This window comes from Protopterus annectens, chromosome 2.part1 (assembly GCF_019279795.1).
Source record: "Protopterus annectens isolate FY-2018-M chromosome 2.part1, PAN1.0, whole genome shotgun sequence".
NCBI classification, from domain to species: Eukaryota; Metazoa; Chordata; order Ceratodontiformes; family Protopteridae; genus Protopterus; species Protopterus annectens.
The window spans coordinates 1,345,688,401-1,345,713,481 of record NC_056729.1 but is presented as its reverse complement, the minus strand read 5'-3'; the positions used below and the strand labels follow the sequence as shown (position 1 = coordinate 1,345,713,481).

Here is a 25,081-nt window from a genome sequence, read left to right as displayed (position 1 = left end):
CCTTGCATGTGTTAGTGCTGTACTTCAGGGTAGCTTCAACATACTACACTTCAAAATACTAAGATACTGAGATATCAATATAAGGTTTATTGAAATGTACAGAATCTCTCTGACGATTTTTGGATAGCCTTGCAACACAGACCAATAATCTGTAAAATAAATTGCCACTTGTCATATTTGTTTCTTTTTTGCCAGTGTTTTAGTGCAACTTCTTCATTCAGATTGTCATCCGAGAAGGGCTTCCTGCATTCAGTTCCCAAGTCTGCTCTTCTTTTTAGCTTCACCCTCTGATCTGCTGAACATGATGACTCCCTATGAACACCATCAGTGCTCATCCAGATCTTCAAATTCATCTACAAAAATATCCAATTTATTGATATAATTCATACATCTATCTATACTTCTTTTAACACCCAGCACATCTGATGTAATCAGGCTGAATGAGACTATTTCTTAGTAAACAAATTCCTGGACACTAACTCTCACTGCCATTATAATGGGGCCAATTGGATTCATCTTTCTGATTGTGCAACCTCAAAATAAAGTCTGATAGTCCAAAAAAACAGTAATTGCTTTTTGACCCTTTCATTGTTGAGACACTGAGCCTGGAAAGGTGATCCAAGCAGGAACCTGATCCGCTCTCAGTTTATCATTCACAGCTGTTAAAGCATTTTTCATAAAGTTTAATAGAACTCTCTATACATTTTATAACCATTCATGAAAAAGAATGAGCTAAAATAACCTAGCTTGTTTAATCGGAATGTCCTTCATTTATGAGTGAAACCAAATTAACATATTTTTCAGCAATTTACTATCTTGCATCTTTATTCTGTGACTATATTCTACCTTTCCTGTTACATCAGCTTGTAGTACAAGCATTTCCTTTATTAACCTTCACAGCAAACAGTGTACATCAATCTGCACTATATTCTCACTGATTCCAACAATGTTGTTTTGTCTCTGAAAGCAGGTCTCCAAATCATCCCTCTTGTCTATTTGTCCTTTAAGATGGAGTTCAAGATCAAGAAAGAATTCATTACATTGCTGCAGTCCCATTCTTGGTGGGGATGTCTTTTTCTTTCCTCCTTTTCTTTTTCCAACAAACATCTTTATTACATTTTCCCACATTACTTCTTTGATTTCATATTTAAGTGCATCAGCTGTGTGTTATTTAGAGTTTAAATTTTATTATTCTGAACGTATACAGTCTGTTATGCATGTAAGCATTTAGGTAATTAAGCATAAGATACCCGCTTATGATTCTGATTTAAATGGTAACTGCTTGTGATGCTGATACTCGCTTGCCTTAGTCGTGAGAATGAATATGTGAAAATGCATACTAACATACACTAATTCTAAGACTGCTGCATCTTGGGCTGTTCTCTTTTTTCCCCCAAAGTATAGTAATCTTGGAATTAGCATATATTAGTAGCTAGGGTGTGGGGAATGAAGGGGACCTGCCACCTGCAAAAAAAAAAAAAAAAAAAAAAAAAAATTTAAAGGAGAACAGCAATTGCTGACATCAATTGTTCTTGTGTACTTTTGCAATATTTTATAGGCTTGTAGGCTAGTACTAGGCGAGCTGCCCTCGTAAGCCATTTTAAGCCTGGCCAATATTCCTTCAAAGGTGAGAATGAAATCCTATACCTGTGAGGTAAATGCCTTAACCATTATGGCATATCCATTGTAAGTCTAGGACTTGCAATTGATAGTCTCACAACTGCAGTAGGGAGACACTTTAAATATTTTCATCTCATTACTTATTTATTTTGTCTTTTTACTGCTTAGTAACAGGTTAATTAGATGAAATAAGAGAAAAATAATGGTATTGGCTTCAGGACAGGTCTTCACATTCAAGTTACCTTTCTATATGCCAGCTAGCCACCCTCTGCCTTTTCTACATTAAGAAAGAAACGTACTACTAGTAGTTCTAGCTTCACTGAAATTGCTACAATATGCCGGGGGCAGACTAATCCACACAGGGAAATATCATGACATTAAAATAAACATAAACTATAGCAAATGGAGAGAATCACAACCATATGAGGCAAGAGGAGTGATAAGTAAAAAGTGTCCAGAACTTTTATCTTTAATGGAATAAAATTCTGAAATGCTCCCTCTGCCCATGAAAAATTATAGGGAATAATGCCAAATGTTGCAATATACATAACTGTAATTTTCCTCTCTATTCTTCCACAACTCTCACTTTCTTAGAAAAGATTATGGGGTTTAGTTCATATTATCAAGTTTTTAAAATGTCAAACTTCATATGGTCAGGGAAATTTGCCTTTTCCCCCACTGTAGTGAAATCTCTGAGTTGGTATATAAAATGTGCAGGTGGTGTGGGAGATGCAGGGGGGCTTTGCAAAAACACTATTTGCTAGTTTTTCGACTTTTTAAAACATTCTCAACCACATAAAGTCTGAAGTTTTAAAAATTCAATAATGTGAACTAGATTTGGTTTAGTATGTCCTAGAAATATACCTCTCAAATGCTTCACATTCAGTGAAGGTCTCTGATTTTAGCACGTTTTGATGACTTGCATTTTGACAGCTCTGGTTTGCGGATCTCATCAAAGTCAAAATGGAATCATGGGGTTCTAGCTATACTGTGCTTTGATCCACTGAATGGACCAACAGATGAGTTGTTGTTGTTTTTCTTTAGGCTTTTCCCGGTTAGGGGTCGCCACAGCGGAACTCCGGTCTACTAATGAATGGCAGTCATTTTTTATGGTGCCAAGGTGCCAGCCCGACTCCCAACCTTCAACGAAGGCACGCAAATTTATGCATGTCTTTTGAATGCCACTCGACTGGGGGGAGGACATGCAGACTCCACACAGAGGGCGCTCCAGCCGAGAATCGAACGGGAGAACCTCTTGCTGTGAGGCGACAACACTACCGCTGCACCACCGCTGAGTGCAGTTAGAAAAAATGGACTAATAGCTGAGTGGTTTTCAAGCTGCCTATGCTATTGGTCTGTTTTTTCAGCTGCCCTGCACTACTGGTTCATTAAGCAGACCAAAAGCATAGTACTTCTAGGAAAACAAATCACTAGTGCAGCTAGATGTCCTAAAGCTGTAATCCATCTGGTCAGTTGATTTGTAGGATTGTAGTAAGAATCTTACATAACTTTATTTATTACAGTCCAATAGTAGAGCAGTCAAGTCTTTTTTTTAAGTTTGGAAAACTTTTTCTTTTTTTTTTTTCCCTTTTTGGTTCTCCAACTTTGTGATGATTGGGACTGTTCTCTTTTGGACAATCTGGTATGATTTTTAATTGTCAGTGCTATGATGTTTGACTTTCAGAGGTTGATAAGTATGCCTGAAAATATTCTGACTGGCAACAGTGGTGCACAATTTTCATTTTCTTCCAAATGTTTTAAGAAAAAGTGAATATGAAATGGTAGTGAGGAAAAAATATAAATCAAGATTTAATGTCTTAAGTCAACATTTGTATTCTTTATTTTTCTTCTTTCTACTGGAAGACTGAAACTCCAAGATCTTTTAAAAGTAATACAGATGAATGATTTTAAGGAAAGTATATGTTCCCTTTTTGATAGGTAGCAAACTCATTGTAGGCCTTCAATAATGCTTGGAGTTTGATTAATAAATATTGTTATTGCTAGAGCAAAGGTGACACAGTGGACAGTAGACCTCCCCCCATATTAACTATTAATAAGGATGGTGTATCTTAAAGCGCTTGCTACTAAAAAATCAGATGCACAGCTGAAAACAACCTAGGAAATGTAACCGAGAAAAGTGAACTATATGTTAGAAATATAATAAACTGTGAGATTTAAACATTTTATAAACATTGCAAAATATGGGCAAACAAAATTACATATATCATCTGTACTGTGTGCAAACTGCAAGACAGACAGCATCTGATCCATAGACAAAAAAAGTATGCACTTTACAAACAGTCTCTAGAATTTTGGCACACACAGCATGCTGCATGGATAAATCATATGGTAGACCTACAAAGTGCAGGCCTCAGCAACAAGCACACTGAGAAAAACGAAAGAGAAAGCTGGCATTCAGCAGATGTTTGGGTAATGTCTGCATCGTGCCATAAGAAAGAAACATTTAGTACAGCAGACAGTCTACAAAAAGCACTGTCAAATGCCACTGAGTCAATGTACACATCAGATATACAGGTAACTTCAGACCAGAATGTGGCAGATTATTCCATGCTCCTGCCTTCAGCTGTGCACTGTGAAAAAAGTGTGCACTGCTTGTGTGCAGGGCTGAAAAGCATCACTGAAAAGGATATTTGGCCACAGTAGTCTCATCACCCATGTGTGCTTACAACCAGGAAATAGCACTGTATTACTGCATTACCATTGGTGGGGAGGCATCACCATCCTGCCAAGCTACTGCTCCTGCATGGACTACTGTACCTAGTGCACAAAAAAAACTTTCTTCCGGTGTGAGAGCTTTCATGGTTAGGTATAGTGACCCATGTTAGGATTCTTTATATGAGGCTGCAGATAAGGTAACTGTTTTTGTGTCATCATTCTTATCCCTATGCTGTAATACAACAGCAGGTGCTCCTTTACACTGCAATGCACACAGTGCCATTTTATATGTGTCTGTGTGAATATTTAACATTATTCACTGTATATCAGCTACTCTAGGCTACGGAGTGGTTATGTTTTTTCATCACATATGTACTCCTCTGTCTGCCTTTGAGTAGATTAAAGGCAAACAGAGAAAGTTCCTCCCCTGCAAAGGAAGGTGTGTACACGCATGCGCGTGCCTACCCTATAAGTAATGAATTTGAATAATGACTGCAAGGGAAATCTGGACTCATGCGATTTATAAATCATAGAACCTTTTCTGTCTCTATATGTGTTACAGATCACATTCAAATGCTGCCTTATATAGCTTCAAATGTGCTAGTCTGCAGCTGAGGACCATCCTTGGCAGCAGTGTTGGTCTACAGTCATGCCTTCAACCAGTGCAACAAAGTCTACCTCATCAGTCATTCTAGATGATAATGTTGCAACAGAAATGCATATTCAGTGCATTGCTTTCAATCTTTGGCCTATATCACACCATATATACATGGAAATTTGCTAATTTACATATATATTGTGTACAATGTGGCTCTGTTATATACAGTAACAGTAAAAGTTTTACTGACTATTATGATTTGTCTTACAAATTGCAGTGGGTTGCTCTGAATCATTTGCACCTCAGTGCTCTGAATCATTTGCACCTCAGTGCTCTGCATGACTGTACCAGTTAAAGTAATAAATGGTAAAAATAACAAAACAGAAGCAGACATTATCCAGTAATAGCCAAGTCTTCATTAGTTTCCTGACTGTAAACCAAGTTCTGGAGGGGGAAGAGGGGCAACACGCCAGAAGCTGATCTGCCTTTTTGAGCACGTCCATTATGACCATGCCTTTCAACTGTCCAGATTTTTACAGAATGTCCAGATTTCTCCTACTATTTATATGATTGTTCCTCATAAAATTTGTGGTTTTCTGGCAAATAATGCAGAAGTCACTAAATGGTGACATACATTTGAATTTTTGAAGTATTATCCTTTAGAACATGCGTGCTAATAAAAACACATAATTCTATCTAGTTTCTAAGTTTATAATAGCAATATTTAAAATCTGTCCCTATTTTTAGATGTCTGTCCCCCCATTATTTTGTAATCTGTACAGATATCTTGAGCTTAAAGGTTCAGAGGTATGGGGGATCAAAGGCAAAAAATAGGAACAGATTTTAAACATTGCTGATATAAAATTAGAAAGTTACTAGAATAAAAGGATTTGTTTTAGCATGCATTTTCTAAAGGAAATACTGTCTGCAATTCAAATTTATGTCATTACTTAGTGACTTCAATCCCCAATGATAGCCAAAAAAAACACTAATTTTATTAGTAAGGGATCTAAAAATGAGGTAAATATGTGGACATGTTTTGAAAGTCTTGTATTTTGGATGTAAAATAGTTCCTCCAACATACATTGCAGCAAGTTTCAAACATGAGGCGGACAAACTTTTATATCAAAAATATAAAAAGTAAAATTAATATAATAAATAAAAAACATAAATAAGTAAAATACAATTACACTGATAGACCATTCGCTAAGTGTAATAATGCCCTCCAGGGTGTGTGAAATTGGGCCTCAGAAAACCCCCTGAACCTGCATTATTTACACAGTAGCACACACCTTGCTGGGCATTATTGCTTGCTTAAATAAAGAAATAATGTTGAAAAAATAGTGCCTTTCATTGGAGTTTCAGATATCCTGTCATCATCTATATATTTTACAGAAAATCTTCTGAGCTATCTACAATGAGTGCCATCATTAAATTTGTTTTGTTAACCCCATCTCAAATATAGTATATTACATGCTGACAGAATGTGTACAAATTTTCACTTGTGTCATATACTGCAATATGATGTGAGATATCTGTGCAGAAATAAGCACAGATAATGGAAAAAGTGACTCCTGCACACAGTATCTAATTTTACTTGTCATCTCTCTAACATTATTTGAGCAGCACCTTAAACTGTTACATTTTTTTTCAATCCCTCCTGCCAGATCTATCAACAATGACTGAACTACAGGATACTAGCCTTTTACTAGAAAGAAAAACAGCTGGTGTCAAAACTGGCTTAATAACTACTTGAAACTCACTTACTTACCCTTCTCTCAGTGCAACTTAAATGATGACAAAAAGAAACAGCCGACAGCTAATACATGCTGCATGTAATTACCTTTCATCCTAAGATTTCTCAGCCTCAATGAAATGTGAGAGGACATTTATGTAACCAGAGAGTAATTCACATTTACTCCAGTTATGTAATGTACATTCAGCACTGGAAGGCTTTACAACCACGTGCATTTATTTTCTCCTACTGATCTTAAAGTTTAACTGTATGTATAAACATATGCAGACACACACAAACACACACACACACAGAGTATCAAAAATGCTGAAAGACAGTTACAATTTACTTAACATCCTGTTTTGAACAAGAAAGTGGCCAGATGACTTACCCTGTTTTGAACAAGACAGTGGCCCAATGTCAGTGTACTGAATATTTCACTTATTATGATTTTAACATGAAGTCATTTGGTACAATGACAAGCTGAATTTCCCACAACAAACATTTTCGGAATAGTGTACTAAGACTGAAATTGTTATGTAAGTTATATATGGTAAACTGCACTTGGACAGAAAGAAGAAATCACAAACACCACATTTAGCAATATAGCAAAAGAAGAGGTTGCCAAAAGTTCAAATTAGTGTCCACATATTTTGTAGGGAAAATTATCTGCTTTTGATCTCACTATTGTTACTTACAGCTACACACACACACACACACACACACACACACACACACACACACACACACACACACACACACACACACACACTCTCTCTCTCTCTCTGCCTTTCTCAGACAATTAGGACCTGAGGCTGCACCTGCAAATCATGACATAAGGAAAAATAAACATTAAAAATAAAAATCCCAAACTTGCTGAAACACACACAGCAGGGCTACCCACCTGGTTTTGCAACCTTGGCTCTAGATGATTGTCACTGTTGAAGTGACGCCTCAACCCCATGTGGAAAAATGGGAAAAGGGGTTGTGGATGGATGGTTTGCCCCTATGCACTCTTCTCTATATGGGGACTACTGACATATGCTAACTCCATGATCATGTACCACTATGTAGGGAGAGTATTCTAACATAATGCAGCCTCAGAGTTACCGTTTATTCCCCACATATGCATTTTTATTTTCAGTACTCCGTAGATCTGAGTTACAACACATGTGATTGTAACAGGTGCCCCTGACAACACACATACGCGTACATACACACACACACACACACACACACACACACACACACACACACACACACACACACACACACACACAAATGTTTAAAGAAAAAAAACACTGGATGAAAGACAGTTCCTTAACTAAACTATATAACACAACCAGATGACTGAAAATTCAATAACCCAGCTTGATTATGTTGCAATGGGCAAAGCCTGCACACTACCGATAAGTTACAAATTTCCCACAAGGCTCAATGGAAGCCGTGAAATATTTAAAACAATGTAGTAAAATATAGTTTCAGTAAGTGCAGCTTGCCAAATTCCATTCAGTGCATTAAGATTCAGGGAATTCCACTTCTCAATAACCAAACACATCAATAATCTCTCACACATGCACGTATAAAACAAAGCACAACTAAAAGTATTACTGGTCACATGCAGCTGGTTTTGTTATTTATGAAGACTAAAGATGGCAAAAACATACTGCATAGAATCAGAGAAGAATGCAAAGGAAAGAGCAAGGACAAAAGAAGGTAAAAAACAGTGTGAAAAATCACAAAATTATGCTGCAAAGACAACCCATGATGGCTACTGTTATCACTCAAATGGCCATGGGAACTTTGTACTGCTTGTTCTCTGGTGCAAAGGCATCTATGAATGCCCCTCATTTAAAATTACAAAGTTTCAGTATAAAATACTGCAGGAAATAAAATGGCACTTTCCTCCAAGATGCAACATCACTAGTGTTACTGTGATTAGGGGAGAAGGAAATATGACCCCCCCCCCACACACACACACAGAAAATATATATATGGAATGTAGTCACATTTTCAGCAGATTAGTGTTGTCTCCCCCTACTTGTGCTACTTTCATGGACAGGATATAAAGGTGTTGGCAAGGGTCAGATATCCAGCCTAAAAAAATATTGTCTTCATTGTCTCATGTAACTTTAATCTCCAGCATACAATGCAGCAGTTCACCAAAGACTGTGACTACCTCAAAATCAGAGGTCAAGGTTCACTGCCTTAGATTCAAAGGTATATACTAGGCTCACGACCACCACAGCCTTTATAAGCCTACCCATGCAATCCAACCCAAATGTGTCACTACGTATCATGGGCATTTATTAGTAGGGAGTATGTTAGTTAGAAGTTTCTAAAGGTTATGTGGGGATGTTAGTCTAGGCATTACTATCTGCATCTGTATATCTGAGCAAAGGGAGCCAGACCCACTGTGAATTTTGGATTTCCCATCCCTTGATGAAGGTTATGCTTACACAGGGTTAAGGATGGACTTTGCTTCACATGGATAGGGAGCCTGTTCCAGAGCATGGGTAACCTCTAATACACATAGCTCTCTCGTGTGCATGTCATATTTGGGTCACAAGCAAAACTGAAATCCTTGGGTCTAGTGGTTCTGATGCTGTTCATATTGCAGATGTACAAAAGGTCCACTAGAGCTGGATCCGAGGATGCACTGTATGACAGGCATAGATCACTTCTCAGTAACCTGGAGGAGACACAGTACAGACACAGGTCTTTACGGGAATCCATGTAAAACGACATATTTATAGCCTGGATTCTCCTTGGTAAGGAACCTTTGTGAGCATTCCAACTATAGTACATGCCTGGTCAGGTACATGCTGAATGGGTCATTATACTCAAAGATGGGTCTGATAAGGGCTAAATAAAGTGACATTATGACTTTCTTGGACCTAGATGTCATGTCCTTACTTGTAAGTTGGGTGACAAAATGATTTTCTTACTATTTTGGCCACATGTTGATCAAAGGCCAGAGTGCTGTCTACAAATGCTCCCAGATCTCTGACTACCCGGTGAACTCTTAGACAGTGTCTTATGGATGGAATAATTAGCCCAGGTGGCAGTTTTCCCAAAAGACAATATAATGCACTTCTTGGTATTCAGTTTTAGTTGGCGACTTTAGCACCAGTCATGTGTCTGTGTTAGACCCTCTTTTAAGATGTCGGTGTAATTTCAGGAATATAGGATAGCTCCATATTTGCAGTCATCTGCAAACTTGGTCAGCCTAAGCCCTTGGCATCAACCTTTACTTCTGAGAAATAGATGCCAAATAGGAGCAGTCCCGGTGTGGAACCCTGAAGTACCCTGCCAGTGACCGGTCTCTTAGTGCAGGTTGCATCACCAATCCTGATTTCCTGGGTCCTTTCTGTGAGCCAGTTGGCAGTCCAGTGAGTTACCTTAGTCAGGTCCAGGCAGACAGTATGCATTGTTTTCCTTTTATCCATTGCCTTGGTGACCTTCTCCAAGAAGTCAACCAGGCTTAGTAGGCATGACCTTCCCTTGGCAAACCCAAACTTGGTTGGGTTGGATCTAGTCATTTCTAAGATAATTTATTTCTTGCCTTTACAGAAAAGTTAGACTAACAGGCTTGTAGTTTCTGGTTTGACTGATGGTCCAAGCTTGTGAAGTCGGATAACTGTTGCATTCCTCCATTCTCATGGTACAAACCCTGTTTTGATGCTGTAGTTAAAAAGTGACTCAAGTTAACCTGATAGGTCATGTTTCAAACTATTTAACAGCATCCTGGGATACTGTCAGGACCCATTGAGACTATGTTTCTGGCCTTAGTGAGCGCTGTCAGTACCTATTCCATGTTCATGGGGGGGTTATTTTAGTAGGTATTCCACGGGGAAGACGGGGGGGAGTGGAGGTGAAGTTTGTGCTGAATTTGTCACCTAGCAAATTCATGATGTCGCTTTGCTTAGTGAAGGTGGCACCACTAACCAGCAGGTCGGCACACTAATGTGTGCTGCCTTTCGGATTCTGGACATAGCTTTAGAAGGCCTTGTGGTTGTTGCTAGCCTGTGGGACTGTCTTGACTTTGTAGCTGGCCTTATTGAACTTAATTAGTCTTCTTAGTTTCCTGTTTAGTTTAATTAGAGAGCTCTTCTCATTACAAGAGTTGCTCTTTCTGATTTTAGTCATGACTTTTTTCCTTTTGTTATATACCTCATTAAGGTCAGGATTCCGCCAGTGAGGTCTGTTTTTAGAGTTTGTTCTGGGTTTACTTCTAGCAGGTACAGCAGCCTCTATACAGCCATTTACATGGTTGTACAGGGTCTCAGTAAAGAATTCTGCATAAGTTGCTGTGAACTCGGGGTTAGAAGAGACACTGAATTTTGACAAAATACTCCTTAATAGGATGCAGTTTGCTTTGGAATAGTTCCTAACCATTACAGGATTTGCTGGGATTACCAAGTTGATTTTTATATTGAAAGAGAGAACTTTGTGGCATGACCTCACCAGTGAGGACGTGACATGTAGAATTATGCTTGTTGCTACTACAGACTGAGGCTCCTCCACCTTTTGCTCCTGGACTTGCACTGTTGGAGTACCTTCTGTGGATGTAAACTGTGTCTCAGTAATGGCACAGATGCCTATATTCTCCAGAGTGAGAAGATCTTGTAAGATCTGGAGTTTCTTCTTTAGGCTCTTAGCATTAAGTAGTACAACTTTTATTTGCTATGTCACTAGGTTTGCCAGTTTGGCATTGCATAAAAAAGGTTTTAAGGAGGTGGATAAAATTTTAGCCAATATGCAGAAGTCTAGTGCATACAGGTGCAGACTATCCTTTGCAATGCAGTATGGTCTATTAACCATGCCCTCCCATGCTGACAAATATTGAATCCCCCCAGAAAGACACCATAAACTAAACCAATTTTTGAAGTCAATCATCTTTTGTTCATACTGTGACATCATCCTTGGTGAAGAAAGAATGCTGCTCAATCCAAAGCACATACTTGCCTAAGACACATATTCAGAGAGTTTAGAATCATACTGGTATTTGCGGTGTAGTGACTTGAGTGTGTGCACAACTTGGCAGATCCTGGCTCCAGATAAGCAACTAACTGCTATCTTCTCCTAGTTCTGTCTGGTGAATGGGGCATCAGCCTGTCATACAATGGAGTCCCCTATGACAGGAGTTCTAGGTAATGTGCTTACTTGCCTTATGGGGTTTGCTCTTGGGGCATCACTGGATATAGGCACATGTGTGGTGCTTGGTGTAGCTTGTGGTGAGTTCTTTAAAGACTGCTGAGGATAGGCATTGCAATTTATAAGCTTAGAAGGTCTTTGAGGTTTGGGAAAAGGTTGGTCTATGTGTGTGGTGGATGTACTCTGCATGTTCTTTACAGCCTTGTTTGTATGCAAGATCTTAGCCTCCAGTGAAACTGTCTATGTGCATCTCTTGCATACTGTGTTTGTTTTTTAAGGATTAAATAATTGTCTGTGAACATGAAACAATTGCTGCAATGTCTCAGGATGCCCAAATCTACTACGCTGGCTACAGAGACATTTGGAAATTGCATATCCATGTTGTCCGGACCTGCATTTGGGTGGGCTACTGTAGGTAGTGATGTGGGTTATACAGAGGTCTCCTAGGTCTCTGGGGTTGGTGCTAGATTAGGTTCGAATGTGTTAAGATTTGATAGTAGTGCTGTTTAATGAACAAACTAGCTGCTATAAGCTTGTCTCACAGTAATGGCTTTGCTTTTGCCACACTACATTACAGGTTTCAATTGTAAGGGAAGTTTTACAGATAAAGTTTTACAGATAAATTTTACTCTCTGGGTGTTTGTCTATACAGGGTACTGATAACCTCTTGATGTAATAACAACAAGAAAGATTGCTTGCGAGTGTAATACTACAACAAAACAACTTAACAACTTTGATAAGGCAATTTTAAGTATTAGAAACCTTCAGAATGATTTAAAGACAAACGACAAATAAAGCAAAAATAAAGCAGTAACACTATAAACAGTTAACTGAAGAGCAAAACAATAAAATAAATCTCTTATCTGTCAAGGATGGAGCAGGACTAACTCAAGAAACCCCTTAGAGTATGGTGAGGGCCCCAAACAGATGGAAGCTCTTAAAGGACTTTGGAAGTCAAATTACGATAAGCAGTGGAAGCCAGAGACACAGTTTTTTTTAAAATCACAAGAAAAGGGTTGGGAAAAATTTCAAACTGGAGTTCTTATCCTATGGTTAGAATTTTAGAAACTTTTAGCTTAGAGAAGTGCAATGTACTCTGCAGGTGAAGGAGGAAGTAGCTACCTCAGAAAGGGGGGGGGGTCTTATTCCCAACAGAAGTTAAGAGTAGATTTGAAGACTGGCCAAAAGATGTGTGTATTGATGACAGTGTGGCTTGAGTTATACAATGAAGCTCTCAGCTGAGTCACAGAATGAAGCTCTCAGTTTAAAAAACAGTTTATGCCCTCATCTTTCCCCATTGTTATGACAGTTGATCAAAAATTTTATCTCATGAGTACAAGAGTAGAATGAGGTTTCTTTACAGGCTGTCCAAATTGAACAGTGCGTACTTGCAAAACCATGAAAAATTAACAATGACTTATTTTACTATGAAGAATTACCCAGTGCCCTCTTACTGCTATTTAGTACAAGTGTTTCATCTGGGCTCTAATGCATTCTACAGAAATAAGATGTCAGAATTGGTTACTGAGTTTATTATAATATCATTGTTTTACAGCTAGCCCTGTCAACATTTTTGGAAAGAAAAGATTAATAGCAGGTCTGGAAAACAAGTGTGTGTATGTATAAGACCGTTTTCCACACAATGATAGTTAGTGTATTTACAGAAACACAGTCTGAGTAGCTGTGGCTTAGTGTGATGAGAACACCTGGAAATATAGCAGTACATCTGTGTTGAGAGTCATACTGTGCACTTCTTGAACATAATTTTTTTGTCTGACCTATTTTAATTGTTTTATAAAAATGAAAATAATTTGGTTGGCAATATTACAATGAATGTCAAAAATAAGCGTCACCATCAAGTTGTGCACCACTATCATCATCAATCCGCTTTTTCCCATGTATTCAACATAGGGTCAGATCAGTGTGTTACCTCTATTGATTCAGTGCCATTTCCTACCTTTTCTCACAGACTCCCGAAAGTTGCAGGATTTCTACCATGCATTCCATCCATATTTTGGCTGGATGTCTTTATTTCATCTTGCCTTCTATATATCTGTCACACATTTTCTTCACCAAACTACCTCTGCTTGCCTTCACATCTGACAGAACCACAGTAATCTTTTCTGTTTTACCTTCACTGTAAATGGAACTACTATGGCTTCTCTTCTGATGTCATCATTTTTTTGCTGTCGACTGTCTCACAGTGTGCATTTTACCACCCATTTCAGGCACTTATTTATTTATTGGTTGAGTGACTGACATTTGATAACTAGGAAAGTCCAACTGGGTTAGAAACTCATTTTCAGCAGAGACCTGCGGGAGATAAGCTCCAAAAACAATGCAGACATAAAGGATTTAACAGTTATAGTTAAATATTATATAGGTTCTAATACAAATTCAAACATTAGTAGTTTTACAGTTAACATAAGCATACATATATCTGTAGACAGAATACAATTTGTCATGAAGATAGACAGCAACTACAGAAAATTACAGAAGTTGAGTCTAAAATTCTAGTTTTGAAATTAGCATTATTGTCAGAGCAGAATTAGTTCTACAAAAGACATAAAATATATTAGTTTTGCTTCGAGTGTACAACGGTGGAAGTTAAGTAATGATGAAAATAAGACACAAAGGACGAAATTATTGTATAGAGATAGTAGTAGAAGTAAGGGATATTCAAAGGAGAAGAAGTGAAAGTAAGAAGGTAAACGTGGATAGGTATTAAATGAGATACAGGAGAGTATTATAGTGAGAAAAGTTCAAGAGATTTAAGGTGATAGATATTCTGAGGGGTTTAGAAGAAAAATATAGTGAGAGATTTGTCAAAGAAGCAGAAATCGTAGAATAAGATAAGAACTTGTATTTGTAGTAGTTCAGGAGCACTTAGGTGTTTACTAGGCTAACAACCACAAGGGCCTTTTTAAATCTAGCCATGCATCCCAAATCTCTGACAAGTTCTGCTACCCTTGATAAGTGTAAGCACGGGCCTGGGAGATAAACCATTTACAGTTTACCTGTGACCATTAGAAATACAAGTCTTCATCTTCATCACAATTAGCTTCCTCAATTGCTCTGCCTCACTACCTAGGTTTGTGTACCTACAGATGTACTGGTCACACTACTGTTTTGTACATCGTACTTACCTTTTTGTGCTTCTTTGGCATTCTTCTGTCAAACACTGCTCCCTGACATGCTGTGTCATTTGGCTGCAGTACCGCTGATTCTGGCTTTGACCTCCTCATTTAGATTTTGTTCTCCTCGTCCACTCTTCCCAGATACTTGAAGCTGTTAGACCTGTTGCAGTATTTTCTCCTATATCAGTTTTCTGATTCTTCTGATTTCTCCCATTTGCTGCCATCACAATTGTCTTGTCTGTAATCAGTTTCATCCCATGTACCTTCAGTTTTTCAACCAATTTTCCCATTTGCTGAAATTCTTGTTCAGTCTATTTATAATGCTGCATCATCTACATACTGTCCCTTTGACCTGTTTGGTAATGTATACCATCAGCAGTATAAAAAGCAGTGGGGTCATATCTGAACCTTAATGCACACCCAATGGGACCCCCTCTGTAAGTCTGAACACTGTTCATACTTGTGTCATTGTGTCCTTGTACATAACCTGCACTAATTACACCAATGTTTCTGGGACTTTGAATTATCAAAGGATGTTCCAAATCAGCTTTCTTGAGAGCTCATATGCTCTTTTCAAATGTAGAAATTCCCAATTGGAGTTTTTCCTCATCTCCAGCTTCCTGTGCACTATCTGTCTCACTGCTAACTTTGGGTCATGTGTGTTGCATCTTGATTTGGTTCCAAACTGCTTATTAGAGATATTATTTTCTACTACTCTTTGCAGGCAGATGCACTTCACATTAAGTAATTTTTTTGGAAAAGAGAAATGCAATAGTCATCCTATTTGCTATACATGTCCAACTATAATTTTCAGGAGGACACAAAATTCAAAACTATTTTATGCAGCATGAGGAATGCAGTATAATCCAATTGTATATAGAATACAGCAGATATCCAAATAGTTATGCAGTTACTTAAGAATAATCGTAAACTTTACTTACTTCAAAGCAGTCTAGTCAGATTTCAAGTGTGTTTTATCAAATGATTAAATTGCTCGTTAAAACACAGCTGCATTCCATATCCTTACAACTACAAGTCTCGGCTTACTATATAAAAATCCTATAATAAAGCGGGTAACTTTCTTTTCTTAAATTTTGTTTAAAAAACATGGAACACCACCCCCTCACCCCCTCTTTCTCAAACAAATCAGCAACCTTAACTCATTTAAAACTCACCTAAAGTAGTATCTGCTGTTTGCATGGGCATGTTCCTGCTCATCTCCTGTTTAAACCAATTTAGCTTAACTCATCCTAATAATTGGAACTCTACTACTGCCAATAAAATCAAAGGCTATACATCATGTGAATTCAGCTTTCCATTTCCTCATCCCGTATTGGTCTTTTCACCGTTCAACTTCTTTTCACAAGACATCATTTTTTAATCAAAAAGTCTTCATTGATCACTTATGACATAGGTAATCGTACATTTATATAAATTAAAACAAACCATATTGGCATATTTTCAGTTGCAAACATTATACACCACATATAACCTTCTATACAGTCATTGCCAATCAAAAATTACAAAGTTCAGTCAAGTCCTGCACTTCCTTAAACAGTATTCCTCTTCCACAACAGTATTCTGCATTCATTTTTCCCCACAATTTTCATTTTTCTATGTAAACTGCTTCTACCCTTTCAAAAGATCCACTTCCAGTTCTTGTATCTCTGTTAATATATTCACAACTTCTAATAATGTTGGTTTAGACTTTCATTTCTATTTTCTCGCAATTGTTTTTTTGACAGCCACCAGAATTAAACTCAGCATGGCCTTACTATGTCTAGGCAATTCAGATCCTGTACCACAGCTCAAAAAATCATATTCTTAGTTGCACTAATTTTCTCACTGAGTATTTCTGACATAGTAGTCTGCAGGGAATTTTTAAACTCTGCCAATTCATTATACTACTAAAAAATGTGTTCCCAATTACCTCTTTTTCCCCATCACACCTCCAACATTTCCAATCTACCCAAGGAAAATTTCTTTGGAGTTTGTTTGAGGTATAAAATACCTATACAAACATTTCCAAGCAGAAATCCTATGTCTTCTAGACATTATTTCACATTTGGGAAACATACATATATCTTCCGTTTTTTTTTTTTTTTGCGACTTGCTTATCCAGTCTCTATTCCCAATCCCATCTAACCTCCTCTGATTAATTCCTGTAGTTATCACAGAATATTTTATATGCTCCAGTAATTACCTCTGCTCTAGATTCAACTAAATACTCTACTAGTGCTGGTCTTTTGCTTAGGATCCCCTATTCCTTTCACTTTGCCTATACTCTTGACATCAATCCTTGAAGGCAGTCTCTAGCCTGCAGTCCAAATATATTCTTAGCTTCTTCTCATTTTATTACCTTTCCCTCTCTAAATATTTGGTCCTAATACTTTGGTTCCTTTGTCAGTTTTCTCTAGTAAATTCCAGCCTCCTCCTGCCTATTCCCTGTACCCCTAATTTAAGTCATCCCTATTGGCAGAGTCTCTCTTCTCCGTTCCCGTGCTGACTTCATTCTTAGAATATTTTTTGCTACTTTATGAATATAATATTCTGCATGGCTACTGCTATTCTGCTTAAGGATCTGTATTCAAAATCCCAGTCCATTCTTATTTCCTGAGCTCCCCATTACATCATCATCCTTTTCCACTTTGAACTACATCTTTCTGCATGTGCTAAGTAAAGAAGCCTACCTCTGAAATAGCTTTTCAAATCAGCTAATTGCAAACTACCTCGTTCTATTGGAAGGGTTGACTTAACCCACTTGACTCTTGCCCTCGTCCCCTCCCAGATAAAATTCTTCAATTCTTTATTAATTGCTTTCCACAACTTCTCCTCTGGTTTATAAAAATATGCCTGAACTGTGTATAAAATTAAGGGACTAAAAACATTTTCATTGCTTGTATCTTGCTACTGATATCCATAAAATAGAGTTTCTCAGGTTTTGTATTATCTTTTGTTTAGTCTCTTCCCACACATCCTTAGTTACTGTAAAACCGTAACAGATTCCATTTTAACCCATACTCCTAAATATTTCATTGTATCATGTCCCCATAAATATGGATATTGCTGAAGCAATTTATATGTGGGTACACAGTTTACAGATATTGCTTTGTTTTATCTTCATTAATTTTATATCTCAAAAAGACTTGAAACTGTCTCAGAATGATCCACAACACTGAGATGTCCTTTTCTGGTTTTATCAGGTACAAATTATTATCATTTGCAAATAAAGCCATCTTTTCTTGATTACCATATCAGTTATATCCTTGAATTTCTGAGTCTCTTATTTTCTTTGCCAATGGTTCTAAGTATAACACAAACAACAACCGGGAAACAGGACAACCATGACTGGTTCCTTCAAATGGAACTTATCAGACAGGAAACCCTCCACTTTAATTTTTGCCTCCAATCCTTCATATAGCATCCTTAGTAACCATATTATTGTGGTAAGGAATGTAAATGCTTCCTTTGCCCTACTCATAAAATCCCACTTTACTCTGTCAAATGCTTTCCCTGCATCAAGACCCATCAACAAGAGTGGTATTTTCTTGCATTGTGCTTCCCACTAGGTCATCAATGTTCCATTAATGTTGTCAAATGTTTGCCTTCCCTCCACAAAACCACACTGATGTATATCTATCAATTTTGGTGACATTCTTTTAACCATTATAAACATAAACTCTTTATAATCATGGTTTGGAATTGAAATGAACCTATATGAATCTGGATTTGATAAGTCTTTGCCACCTTTAGGTATTACAGCTACCACCGCTTTCATCCAGGATGTTGGTACTTTTCCTCCTTTTAAAATACTGTGAAACAAAACCTTCCAGATGTTTACCACTTTCTTCCCTCCTAGCTTCCAAACTCCTACAGGAATACCATCTATTCCTAGAGACCTTCCTTCTCAAGACATCCTTGTATACTTTACCATCATTCATTCTCTTCATTCTCCTCCTCCTCCTCTCAACTATAACACTAACTGTCTCTAATATACACCCCCCCCAGTATTTTTCACTTGTATTTCCCACTTTGTTTTCTCTTTTCTTACCTTTCTCACTTCTATTCCTCTTTTTCCTACTATTAGACTACCAACTTGTATCTCTCATTTGTTTTTTTAATATTTATATATTACAATGTGTATTCCTGTTATCATCTGTTTTTTTTAATATTTTATATACTGCAATGAATATTTCTGTTTTTTATCCATAGATGAAAACTAGGCTAGGTCCTGAAAGGCCACTTTAAACCTAAACAATAACCCAATGTCAGAATCAAACTTTGCACCTTGTGCCTATGAGGTGAGGACTAATCATTTCAAACCCACTCCCAGTTCACCTTATATTTTAACTATCATTATTTTTTCTTTGTAACTTAGTACAGTTATAGCACCATCACTGCAATGCTACAAGATGTTATCATAAAATGACATCATTTTGCATTGTTGTTTTAAAATTGTTTTGCACAGCATTACAAAAGGGGTCTTTCTTGTACTGTTATATTTCATGATTCTGTATTGTTTTATAAATGTCAACAAGTATAATCATTAAATGTAGATTGTAATTTTGTACTGGAACATTTCTCCATGGGACTTAGTTAAAACAGGGTCTTTTTAGGCCCAGTTGGAGTAACCTTGTAAACCAATTCCAATAAAAATAAGTAAGTAAATATAATTTAACATCCTGAAGTAGGCATCATTTGTCAATAAATCTTTTAGTCTTTCTAAAGCTAATCATGTGAACATGAGCAGAAGTCTGTTAGCTTCACTGTACTAAGCAAAGTATAAGAACATAAAGTGTAGCATTTTTATGCATGCATTTTGGAAGCCAGAATACAGCAAAGAGCTGTGAAGCAAATTAATGTGTGAAATTAAACGCTGTTACCATTTGCATTCAACTTCAAAAGAGAACTTTGTGTGAGAGAAGTACATGCATCATGGCAGTAAGGTAAAAAGCAATATAAGAATGGCTTTGCTGCTTTGCTATTTGGTTTATATAAAAAAGTTAAGCCAACCCCACACATTCCTTTCACAAGCATTGACCAAGACATCACAGTTTTCTCTGATGATGATTTCCATTTAAAATAAAAGTGCATACTAGATCAGTATACAGTTTCCTCACCTTAACACTCATTAAAAAAAGCAAAGTTCAGCGCTCATAAATGTGTCTACATAACAACTGATTAAATGTATGTGTAGCAATGTAGTACTTAATGAAATCAATATCTACATAGCCGTTTTCCTATAGATCCTATAAAGTATGCATTCAGCAATGAAAATGAACGTCAAGAATTAAAATGAAAAAAAAAAAATGGTCTGTTTTATTTTTCATAATTACCCGGAGGTCACATGAAGCCTATCCGTTTCCCGTATCTGGGTGTACAAAATTGCTATCAGGGTCTATCCACTTACAAAATTACAAGAGCCACATGGGAAGGTACCATACCCACTCTCAACATCCCTAGCAACTCTATCAGGGTAACATAGCATCATCTTTAATGAGCTACAATTCATATGTCCAAACCTTGGTATTTCACCGACTACTTTGCTCCCGGATACGTGAAAAATATTTAGGCTTAGAGTTAAGGCAAGTTGTAACACTAAACATTTGGTTTATTTGGCACACTTTAATTGCTGTGGAAAATTCTATGTTGGAAAAATGAATCATATGTTTAGAGATCATATCAGGGAACATCAGTATAGTATCCGGATGGGTAGTGCTTCTAATGCCCTGGCTAAATACGTGGCTGGTAGCCACAGGGTACATGAATTTAGGTATACGGCTCTAGAGGTTAAAAATGGAGGTATGAGAGTGGGTAATGTTGAGAACAGAACTGAAGAGACTGAACTTAAATGGATACTTAAATTGGGAGCCGATAAAGGCTCTGGATTAAATGGTGTAGTGTCTACTAAGCCTGTGTTGCATAAGAGACATCTGCCTAGGTAGGAAATTTATGTAAGTGATTATGCATGGCACTAACTTATGTATAGGATTTTTAGGGTCTGTATTAGAACATCAAAGTTTCAGAACTTCAAATGTTCTGATATTGATCCCTAGTAACCAAAAGCTGATAACATCGAAAATTCCGAACAGCAATTTTTTTCCTAGGGAAAACATTTGCTGTTCCAAAACACATACATACAACACAAACACACCAAACAAACAGCAATCTACACACATACACCTAAAATCTTACAAGTAACCCTACACTAAACTGTACATACATCACTATCTACCCACTTACCTTAACCCAAACCCTAACCCTAAGGTCCGTCACTATCGCACACACACCTCACCCGTGCCCTAACCCTAACTCACCTACCCCGCCCTAACCCTCACGTCCACACATTCGCACACTTACCTGACCCGCGCCCTAACCCTAACTCACCTAATCCACCCTAACCCTCACATCCACACAGTCGCACACTTACCTGAACCCGGCCTGTAACTTTCCACTACAGTGCTGAAAATAGCGAAGCGACAGGAACGGACAACCAAATCCTTTCCCTAGGAAAGAATTTGATTTTCTGAAACTTCGCTATTTTCAGCTTTCACTTATTAGGGGCCGATATTAGAACATTTGAAGTTCTGAAACTTCGATGTTCTAATATAGACCCAATTTTTATATGCAAATATTTTGTTACAGACTGCCTTAATGTTTATGTGTTGTTTTTTCTTTAAATGAAAGATTTATTTGTAGTGATGTCATTACGTTTTAGTGGGTTTAACATAAAGACTTGTGAGTTGGGGCAAGAGTTTGGTGAGTTCAAACTGTTTTTAATTAGGATTTAATGTTTTATGGATGTAATGCTTTATGGCTGTAATGCATAGATAAACTTACTAAGCTGGGCATAAATCCCTACGTCACTCGATGGGTTGTCAACTGGCTTACTAACATAACCCAGACTGTAAAAGTAGCCGACTCCAAATCCAGCTCCAGACAAGTGACAAGTGGAGTACCTCAGGGTTCAGTCCTGGGACCACTCTTGTTTGGCATCTACTTCTCTGAAGTACAGGCCAACAGTAAGGGACTCTGGCTAACAAAGTTTGCAGATGACTGCAAACTGGGAGCCATTATTGAATCCCCAAATTATGTGGGTATTCTACAAAAGGGCCTTACAAAACAGATGCCTGGTGCCAGAGCCATGGGCTCAAGCTTAATGCCAAGAAATGTATAGTTATCCCCTTTGGAAAAAAACATGTACCCATGAAATACCACATAGGTGGAAGGACACTAAACATCGAAAGTGTGATGAGAGACTTAGGGACCCAAGTGGACAGTGGTCTCACTTTCGATAACCACATCGCCACAACAGTCAGGAAATCCTTCTATGTGGCACACCTCATCACTAAGGGCTTTTCATCCAGAAAAACGGAGGTCATTGTCCCACTGTACTCATCCCTCATTATATCCATTATAGAGAATAATGCCCCATTTGGTATGTACCTCACAAGACATCTGCAACAGCTGGAAAGGCCACAGAAATACCTCACTAAAAGAATTACAGGCCTAAAGCAGATGCCATATGCTGACCATCTAAAAAAACTCCAGCTATACTCTGTCACATATCGTCTACTCAGAGGCGATCTCTGCTTAACACACAAGGCCATGTCAAACCCTGAGCTGTTGGACATGCTCCACTTAAAGAAATCCCAATCCCTCAGAGCCACACGTTCCAGGGATCTAAACCTTATCATCACAATGAACAAAACATGCTGGAGGGATAGGTTCCTGACCCAGAGACTCCCCATACTCTGGAATAGACTGCCCATACATGTCAAGCAGAGAGCCTCATTGGCCCTCTTCATAAGGAACCTTGATGATTGGATAGGAGATAGGAAATTCATCCCGGGGATCATGTCAATCGCCCTGCTAGACAGGGGCCCAGAGAAGTAAATATTGTGGGAAAAAATTTCCAGGGAATTTTTATGGCTAGGCTTGCATAGGCCTTAGGGCCGATAGCCTAGTACTAACCTATGAACCTTTATGATAACGGTCTGAGGAAGCCATAATCTATATGGTGAAGGCGTTTACCGATTTTTGTCCTGTTTTATTAAATGGAGTTTGCCGCAACTTTGGATTGTATTGCTTCACTGAAAGTGATTCATTTTGGGAGTAATTTGGAACTGTGCATGGTGGCCGTACTGCTGACTGTTGCCATTACCTGTTTGATTTTATTCTTTTTTGTGGGCTTGAACAGTTGGCTTGCTTGTTGGGTAACTTTGTTTGTGTATTGTATTTATTTCCAACAAACTGAAATTCACATAATCTAGTAGTATTTTTTCTTGTGGAATTATTATGGATATCCAGTGTAGGATATCTTCCAGTATAGCTGTAGTGTCACAAGGAGAGAAAAACAGTGATACATATTTGTTTATAATGGTTATATTTCAGGAAAGTAATAACATGTTCTGCTGAACTGAATTTTAGTATTGTTTTGTTGTAAGGACAAATGGAAAGGTGGTAGAGGTAACTTCAGCTTAGCTTTCTAAAACAGGCATGTATACCCAAGATGTGTATTTCAGTTGAAATTAATAACACAACCAAGTTGCAGAAAAGGCACTGCAGAACCAGTCAGCACTTGGTGGAAACTCATGTAGTGCAGATGTGCCAAGTTGATGTAACAAGGAAGGATTCTGGTGAAAGGGGGTGACAACAGAATTAAAAATGCAATATAGCTGTGGAATTGGAAAACAATGTTTTGTTATTTAAAAAAATTGTGAAGTATGTTCAAGTATAATAAACCACAGAGATTTGAGGGTGTTATTCAGTAAAGGGGAATGACACCATTTTCACAGCCTCCTTACTTTAGTACAGCTGTGAATTTGAAACACTCTATTTACTTAACTATTAAGTGGTACCCATTAAGTATCCCTGTCTCCTATATTTAATTACTTGTTTCAGACAGAAAAAGATGAGCTACACATTTATAGCTTTTTATATTAGCAGTGAGGTCACAATCATGTCATGTCATGTTTTCATGCATCTTTCAGCTTATTTAAATTAGTACCACTGTACTAACCTTAATCAAATGTACAGATCCCACAAGTCAGTGAACAGCCTCTCTGCATATCAAACATTACGACACATTGTCCACGTTTCACTACCATAATGAGCTACATAATCCTAGTTTCACCACTAAATTGATAAACAGGTCAAGGACACAACAGGGTCTGCACCGAAAAGCACACGCAGACACACACACGCAGACACACACACACACACACACACACACACACACACACACACACACACACACACACACACACACACACACAGTGTATTTTAACAAAAAACGTCAAATAAGTTCTGTTTGTCAAGCATATTCATCTGTTAGAATAACCCATTCACATACATATGCTGTATTCTCAAAATATAATTCCTTAAATGCATGTATTTGGATAATTTATTAGCATTTTATAGTCTACCATTTTTCATAATTTTTTAAGGCTTCTCAGTATAATGTACATTCTGAACACATATCTCAAAGCATAAAGATTGATGCAGTTAAAAATAAACAAGTGAGACAAATGCTGACAGCTACTGTGATAGTCACACTGTGACATACAGAAAATTCCAGATCTTGAGTAGCTACATCCTGGCAGATGTATCCAAGTACACAGCATTAATAACATACCTTTTTCTTCCGGCATTCCGCAGCTGATGTATCAAGAAGAGATGATCCTAGCAGATTTTGTTCAACTCCAGGTTTAATATTGTTTTACCAAATGTTGTACAGGATGTAAGAAAGGTAGACAAATAAACAGACTTCAGAAGATAACAAAAAATCTGCAGTAATGCTCTGCCATCACAGCACCCCTCTGATAATTTAGAAATGTGCAGAAGGTCATATGACTCCTGCAGGTCTCTCACACACGCAAACAGTCTGAGATAGTGCCAAGCTATTACTGCCATCCGTTTATAAATAGAACTCTGTGCTGAACGAATCGTCATACCATCATGGTAATAATGAATAGCAATACCTTGTAATGAATGTCATTAAAGTCAAGAAATAAAATTATCAGGTCAGTGCATAATTTAGCTAAATTCAGAAGTGTGGCCAGAACAAAACAAGTAATATTACATTTTACAGAAGGACAAACCAAGCACAAATGCTGCTTATTGTAAATTAAATGGAAATCATTCCAGTCTAAGGAC

The 25,081-nt window shown here is 37.7% G+C and overlaps 1 protein-coding gene across 1 annotated transcript in view; it reads right to left on the bottom strand.

Moving 5' to 3' along the window:
* ABLIM2 (actin binding LIM protein family member 2) overlaps nucleotides 1-24,761 on the bottom strand; it is a 2,642,076-nt gene extending 2,617,315 nt beyond the window's left edge. The window contains exon 1 of the mRNA XM_044062807.1: nucleotides 24,561-24,761. Coding sequence (XP_043918742.1) covers nucleotides 24,561-24,576 — 16 coding nt within the window. The 5' untranslated portion in view covers nucleotides 24,577-24,761. The remainder of the gene's footprint in view (nucleotides 1-24,560) is intronic.
* Nucleotides 24,762-25,081: the final 320 nt, after the last annotated feature.